At 45.0% G+C, this 8,081-nt stretch overlaps 1 protein-coding gene across 1 annotated transcript in view; it reads right to left on the bottom strand.

The window, feature by feature from the left end:
• Positions 1–4,684: 4,684 nt before the first annotated feature.
• PTH2R (parathyroid hormone 2 receptor) overlaps positions 4,685–8,081 on the bottom strand; it is a gene marked incomplete at its 5' end in the record, with an annotated part of 47,075 nt that continues 43,678 nt past the window's right edge. Inside the window, 2 exons of the mRNA XM_015561101.1 lie at positions 4,685–5,585; positions 6,807–6,848. Of these exons, the coding sequence (XP_015416587.1) occupies positions 5,190–5,585; positions 6,807–6,848 (438 nt within the window). The remainder of the gene's footprint in view (positions 5,586–6,806; positions 6,849–8,081) is intronic.

Here is an 8,081-nt window from a genome sequence, read left to right as displayed (position 1 = left end):
CAGGGCATTATCCACTGAGCCAGACCAGCTAGGGCAGGCTATGACATTTCTTAGCCCTCCAGCAGTGGACCTTCATTTTTTTCACCAGGAGTGTGGTGAAAAACCCTAGATCACCTTTTTGGATTCTTTTTAGCCAAGTTACTAAGAATATTACCAGTGGCATACAGGGAGCTTAGCCAATGAGCGGTCAGAAAAGGTGTTTCCTCGGTAGTTCACACCAATCCCTGGCTCAGACCCTCCCAGGCCTGACGCCTTGGCCAGAGGCTTCGACCCCCATCACAATCCCATCACCAGATCAGCCCCTCACCCAGGCCTGACACCTCTGGCCCAGGCATCAGGCCTGGGCAGGGGACCCCCATCTCCCTCCAATTGCCAGCTCTGCCCCCCGTCCAGGCCTGACACCTCGGCCAGAGGCGTCAATCTCCATCACCCTCCGATCGCTGTGCAGGCCTGATGCCTTGGCCAGAGGTGTCTACCCCCATCACCCTCCGATCACCGGATAGGCCCCTCGCCCAGGCCTGACCCCTCAGCCCAGAGGCATCAGGCCTGGGCAGGGGACTCTTCTCATCACCCGCTCCACCCCCCCCACCCAGGCCTAGCACCTCTGGCGGAGGCTTTAGGCTTGGGCAGGGGCCCCTCACAGCTCCGATGGCCGGCTCTGCCCCTGCCCAGGAGCCCCCTGGCTCAGGCCCTTCCTATGCTGCTCAGGGCCCACACAGGGCCTACCTCGGAGTGACCTGGGTGCCGATGATGTTCCCAGGACCCAGGCCACTGGGCACCTATGTATGCAAATTAACCGCCATCTTTGTTGGGTTAATTTGCATTCTCTCTTGATTGGCTGGTGAGTGTATCAGAGGGATGGTCAATTTACATGTTTGTCTATTATTAGGTAAGAAGATGGCAAGCTAGAGAACACTCCTTCCTGTAAATGCAGCATATAAAATACCATAAACACTGGCACAAGAATTTATCTCTATGCAGCAATCAGACAAAAACAATTACAAAGACTAATTAATCAACAGTTACAATTCTTTCCATACAGGCAATCAATATAAATCTGATAGGTTTCGTAACAAATTATCACAAACTCAGTGGCTTAAAAAACACTAATGTATTATTATACATTTCTGTGTGTTAGAAGTCCAACAAGGGTCTCACTCCATAGGGCTGTATTCCTTTCTCAGGACTCTAGGAGAGAATTCATTTCCTTGTCTTTTCCTAGCTTCTGGAGCCTGCCTACATTCCTTGGCTGATGGCCCTTTCCCCTACCTTAAAGCCAGCAACAGTGGCAGCCCTTATAACATCATTCTGAATTCCTCTTCTGCCTCCCTCTTCTCCTTCTCAGAACTTTTGTTACTACTATATTGGGCCCACCCCGATAACCCAGAATAATCTCCCTGATTAGTAATCCTTAATTCCAATTAAACTTTCCTTTTTGCAAATTACCTAATATAGTCACAGGTTCTGGGGGAGTGAAGATGGGTGCATTATTCTTCCTATCATAATCTCTAAGGGAGATCACCTCTGAATCATATAACATTAACCTCTGGGTGTAAATAATACACTGCAACTCATACATACCTTATTCGTTTTCTTCCAACGATTCAAAAATAGAGGAGGTGTTTGGGGGGTTTTTTGACAACTTTAGAACCTGCAAAGCAAAGGTGTTCCATGTTATTGAACAAGAGCAGAAAGAAACAATGCTATGACAGTAAGAGCTATGGGACCTGTTACACTAGGTGGTGAAAATTTATTATCACTGATGTCAGACTTTCTTTTGGTTCCAGGAAAAACAGGGTATCAAAATGGAATATCCATGTCAACAATCCATATAAGGCTGTCTTCACACACCCCTGGAACCTAGCATACCATCCATTTCATCCTTTTGCATCTGAAAGTTGCTGTATTTCCAAAGGGAAAAAAATATCTGCTGTATTAGCAATAAGTACCTCAGAGTGACGACTTAGAAAGTGAAGCTTTGAATAGTGTGGGCGGGATCTGAAAGCACAGACTTTGTGGAATGAATTTTTCTCTGAATAGGCTCATCTACACAGCATATTTGTTATTATATCAAACTTAAGTTAAATTCCACTACATATAAAAATACTTGGTTGCTTAACTTATTAGGAAAATTTATATGGGATATCACACCCCCCAAGAATATTTTAGAAAAATTTGTTGAAGCTCTATGTAAGCGCATTGTCTAGATCAGGGGATGGAGCCAGAAAGGTAACAGAAATAATTGGACGCGGCCAGGAAGGCGCTGAGCATACTAGAGCCCGTCGGTCCCATCTGAAGAGGCCAGCCACCAGCCACCAGACACTTCACCAGCCACCGCTGACTGTTGTCACATAAGGTCCTCTGATATTTCCATAATTAAGAAAATAAGATTTTTATTGGAATCGTTTAAATTTTCCATGTTGGCAACTCAATAATATACTGCAACCCAATGACAGACCAATGTAACACAGTAAAGACCAAACTTAGCTTATCAGCCAATAGTTTGCACCTTCAGATCTAGATCAGCCAATCCTTGATAACTGCCTGATATTTTACTTGACAAATCAATAGACTAGCGTAACTTATTATCCTAAACTGTCTAATTGGATGCAAACATTATCAAAGCCTAGAAGGAAAAAAAATGTGTATACACGATGAGATCAAGAGTCCTAGCAACTGAGGGGCTCTTTGTTTCTCGAGGGAACAGATTATGTCTTATTTTTTGTTGTGGCCCCAGCACATAGCATAATGTCTGTCACATAGTAGGCTCGAAGTAAATGTTTGTTGAATTAATGAATGACTAAACTTTAAGGACAATCTTGGTAGCTCTGAGGGTTTTATTTGTACTTGTTAATGTAGACAAGTAGTGGTCTAGTCTTAGAATTTGGTGTTGGCTTAGAAAGTAAAAACCCTTTGCCCTGGCCAGTGTCGCTCAGTTGGTTGGGCATCGTTCCATAACACCGAAAGATTGCCGGTTTGATTCTCGGTCAGGGCACGTGCCCAGGTTGTGGGCTCGATTCCCAGTGGGGGGTATGTAGAGGGCATGCAGGAGGTAGCAAATCAGTGTTCTACTCTCATATCAATGATTCTCTCTCTCTTTAAAAAAATCAATAAAATTATTAAAGAAAAAAGTAAAAACCCTTCGTATTTCCCATATTATCAAATATACATATATTTATTCTAACAATTATTACATATTCCAATAATTTTTATATTGCAATTACCAATGAGGTCTTTTATAACATAATGGGGCAAAAGGAATTTAACTGAAAACAAAACTGTAACAACAATCCAAACCAAATATTTGTGTGCAATCATTTTTATGTTACAAAGTCCTTTCAGTATGTGATTTCTCTTATCATCAGATCATCTCTCTAAGGCAGACAGATATAATTTCACTTTAAAGAACTTGAACTACAAGGGAGGTTAACTTATTTTACAAAGCCTTGCACAAAATTAGAAATGGAGCTGCACTTACTCTCTGGCTCAGACCAGGATGGCTCTCTCCTAACAGGGAAGCAACGTGGAGGTGTGACAATACAGAAGTGAATCGAATTAATTAAATATGCACAATGGCACCTTCATAAACAGGAAGGGTAGGGAAGGCCGACACTGCCAAAGAGGAGGAAGGAAAGTAAGAGCACGGAGAGTGCAATGTTTGTCAAGAAGGTGTGCAGATGAGTACCTTACTCATCGTGACACCATTCGCATGCTGGTTGAATCAGTCAGCAAAGTGAGACAGATCAGCTGGACCTGTGTCATTTCACCCGGAAATGCATTGCTCTGTGAAATTTTCATTTCCCACGTGTGTCTGTCTCCCTCACAACACAGAAAACTTCCTGAGGGTCACAGACTAAACCATTTACATGAAGAGCTTCTGAAGCACTCTCTACACAGAATTCATTCAAATTTCTTGAGTGGTTAATGGGTGACATTATATTGGTGACAGTATAGCAGTGGTTAAGAACAAAGGACTTGAAGTCAGTGTTCTAAAACCATGCTGTCAATGACTAGCTGTGTGACTTTGGGCAACCTACACTGCCTCTGTGAGTCACAGTATCATGTGTGAAAAAGGGTAACAGTGATAAGACTGACTCCCTAAGTTTGTCGTGAGGGTTAAATAAGTTAGTGCTTGTAAACACCCAGCAGGACGCCGGGTACCTGATACACACTCAGTAAATGTTTTGCTAATGCAACATATTGAAATGTCAAGTTCAGACAAGTCCTGGAGTCACAGCCGGTGTCCACAGAGGCAGAGAAGGGGCATTTGCTTGGTTCCCCAAACAAACTGAGACGCTGAGAGAAAACTTTAGAAAGTGACCCAATGTGTTTTTACAACAAACTTTTAATTTATCCCACATGCCATTTTGAATATAGTAATAGAACACAGGGGAAAAAAGCATAGGAGCAGTGTGATTCGAGATCAATAGAAATGACTACAAACAAAAGTAGTTTTCAGACACAAGCTCACCGACAGAAAGCCTTGTGGCAGGTCAAGGTTTACAAAGGAGCGAAGACCTGAGAAGTGGCTGGTCATGGGGGGGAGAGGGGGAAGCATTCAAAAGGAGGAATATGTGCAATATTCTTTTTTAAGTAATTTCCTTTCTTCCCAGAAAGTGTAACTGTCATCAACGAATAATCTTATCGAAGTGCAGCTAACTTACTTTCCAGGGTGTACTTGTTCTTAGGTCTTTAATCTTTCAACATACATTTTCAGATCCTAATGGCTCCTAACACACCGGCAAAAAGAAGGCAGTGATAGAAGTACATTCAGGGGAGAAAGAGAAAAAAGAGAGTGTTAATTTCCTAAACGGAAATGACACATACTAAATGAGCTCTATCATTCTTAGAGTGGTATTTGTAAGAGAAAACTATAGGCAAGCAACTAAAATGTTTTCTACCCAAGAGTAGCTGATAAAGGAACAATCGCAGAGCAAGTATCACACATCAATTTAGAAGAGAATCTGATGTCAAAACAAGGTCATAAACCACATCAATGACACTTCTCCTTTTTGTGTCTTTAGTATGTATAGGAGCCAACTCATGTAGCCTGACAATTTTTGTCAAGTAACAGCCTAAGCCTGAATTTTCAGCTCTGGGGCTCAAGCAGAGGGATGATGGCCAAGCTCTTGGAGCATCAGCTCTTGGGCAACCAGATGGACCGGCTCTTTCAAGCCAGAGATGTTGATTCAGAGAACATCCTCTATTTCTCCTTTGATTCCTTCAGGGACTCGGGTACCTTCCATTGGCCTGGAAGACACCTCCACTGGAGTTTCCTCTCCCTGCCTCCCGTTACCTTCCTTGGTCTCCTCATGGATCAAGTGTTGCTGGCAGTCCTGCTCTGAGTTACTCCGGACATAGCCGGGTAAAGTCACGTGGCTGTCGGGCTGCTGGCCGGCCGTCTTGGTCGCTTTGCCAGAGAGGAGGACCATGCGAGTGCTGGCTGCCATCTGCGAGTGGCTGCTGGTGCTGGGCGTCATGGTGGTGAGTACGGAGCCGTACCTGTGGCCGCCGCATGGGGGCGTCCTTTTCCAGTCGATGGAGAGATGCCACCGGCTCCACATCTTCTTCACCTCAGACTGAACCTAAACCACAAGAACCATATTGCGCATCAGAGACCATCAGGGAGACCCCGCAGCTTGCTGAGACGAGTGTTTGCCCTGATTTCAATGACAGTAATAATCATCCATTAAGGGTCCACGGTGTGCCAGGGATTGGCATATATATTCCCTCTGGGTCTCAAAAAACCTTGAAGGCAGGTGTTACTCCTGGAGATGAGCAAACTGAGGCTTACAGAGAGGAAAATGGACTTGTCCAAGGTTAGTATTTTTTTTTAGTATATTTTTATTGATTTCAGAGAGAAAGGGAGAGGGAGAGAAAGACATCCATGATGAGAGAGAATCACTGATCAGCTGCTTCCTGCACATCCCCTCCTGGGGAGTGAGCCTGCAACTTGGGCATGTGCCCTTGACCGGAATCGAACCCAGGACCCTTCAGTCTGCAGGCCAACACTCTATCCACTGAGCCACACTGGCTAGGGCCAAGGTTAGTATTTTAATGGAGGCGGAAATACAGCCGATAGAAATATCTGACTTGTGGGAGAGGAAAAAGAGGAGGTGGGTGGAGGAGAAAGAGAGATAAATAGTGGCAGCTGTGGCTGAGGAATGGCACGAAAGGGACTCAACGTGAAACGTTCCCTCCACCCCATCACCTTGCAGAGGCAGGCAGACTGAAGGAGGAAAAGGAAAGAGGTTGCACACTGAAATGCAGGCCCTGCTGATGCGTTCTCAATAGGGTAGGGCTCGTTTCTGTTCCTTCAGTTGGAGAGTCAACGCCACTGCTAGCGCCCCTTTCCAGGGAAAGCTTATTGGGAATTCCCAGGGGGAATGGAAACCGGGGGAGCCGATGTTCCCCTAAAAGAACAGCTCAACCCTGGACGAACAGAAACTGTCCCACCACCACCTGGTAGTTTAAAAAATAATGTCAAAATGTTCTAATCGATTTTGTCCAAGCATACATATCTGAGTTTCTGATAGACCTTGAAATCGATTAATAAGTTCAAGCATGAACTGGAATGTGAAGCCGCGCGTCCTTCCGGGTCTCAATATGCATTCCAGGGAGTTGGTTTTTGATATCAGGGTTTATAACTGAATTGACCTTAGTTTACTGAAATCAATTCTTGCTTTCTCAAAATAATTTATGATTAAAACATCTCTCCTCCCGTGGCCCACTTTGTCCTGTGACTCCTGGGGATCCCTAAGCGCTTCGGGCCCCATTGTGGGGGACTGGGCTCCCTTCGCACCTACCTCTCCATTGCAGTAGCAGTAGATGATCGACACGAAGAAACCCTGGAGGACAAAAAGCACGTTAGGTGCTGACCGTACGTGAAGATCACAGCACTAGTGTCATCAAGTGACTCCTTCAGAAAATCTACACATTATTCCCTCCTAATGCTTCCAAATCCTTATGTTCACATTCAATTTGTCTGAGAGCTTTCCTTGGGGTCAGCTGAACCAAGCAACTGAATAAAACATGCCAAGATACACAAAGAACTGATTTCTATTACATTAGTTTCATTTATGTTGCCACTCAGGATGCCCGGATATCCCTGGTTGGTAAGAGATATTTATACACCGTGAATGCTGGGAACTGCAGACAAAGGGTACGATATGGTAAAAAGACAAACTAACTTTCATTCATTCAAAAATATGCACTGAGCTTATACAATGCGAAGTGCTCGGCGTGCCAAGGATAAACAGTTTAATCAAGACGGACAAGGTCCCTGTTCTCTGAGGCCGTGCATTCTAGAAGGAAATGCAGAGGGGTGAAATATAAACAAATAGCCACCGGAGAAAAATGTAAGATGATAAGGGCTGTGCATGCAAAATAAGTGGTGTTGACAGAGAAGAATGAAGATGGATCAGACAAGGAACTCCTCGCTGAGGAGGTGACATTGAAGCTGCTTGGAGTGAAGAAGCCAGGCCTTGTGAATAGTAAGGGGAAGAACATTCCAGGCAAAGGGGACAGCAAGTACGAACCCCTGGGGCTGGAATGGGCTTGAGGAACCCTGCCCCGTCGGGCTGTGCACACCAGGAAATGGCATTTGGATTTTATTCTGAGTGCAATAGGAAGCCCCTGGATACAGACTGATCAATTTATTTTTAAGGTTCTTCAGACTCAGGAGACAAGACTGAAGGCGGCAGGCGGTGGCAGCAAGTGCACACGCAGGAAGAAGGGTAGGAGGCATCTGCAGTAATCCATGTGACGGATGATGGTATTATTTTCAAACAAGAGAGATAAAATGTGCAGAAGCCACCTTTCTCTTTCTTGTCTTCCTTTTTCCCTCTTCCCTCTTTCTCCTTGTGTGTTCATTCAGTGTCCCTACACATGCGGAGGTCCCCATTCTGTAGGAGGTTCACAGTTTACAACCACACCCTTTCTACACTGGGCACCCAGGCCTGTGAGGAACGGCTCCTCCTGTGGTCCCGGGGTAACCTGACCTCTGCAGGATGGGAAAGCACAGGCGCCAGAGAATAGTGCCCTCTCATGGCCCTGGGGAGACGGGCCAGAAAGCCAGAGAG

The sequence above is a fragment of the Myotis davidii genome, unplaced genomic scaffold, assembly GCF_000327345.1.
Source record: "Myotis davidii unplaced genomic scaffold, ASM32734v1 scaffold394, whole genome shotgun sequence".
NCBI classification, from domain to species: Eukaryota; Metazoa; Chordata; class Mammalia; order Chiroptera; family Vespertilionidae; genus Myotis; species Myotis davidii.
The sequence above is the reverse complement of the archived record's forward strand: the minus strand, read 5'-3'. Positions and strand labels throughout refer to the sequence as shown.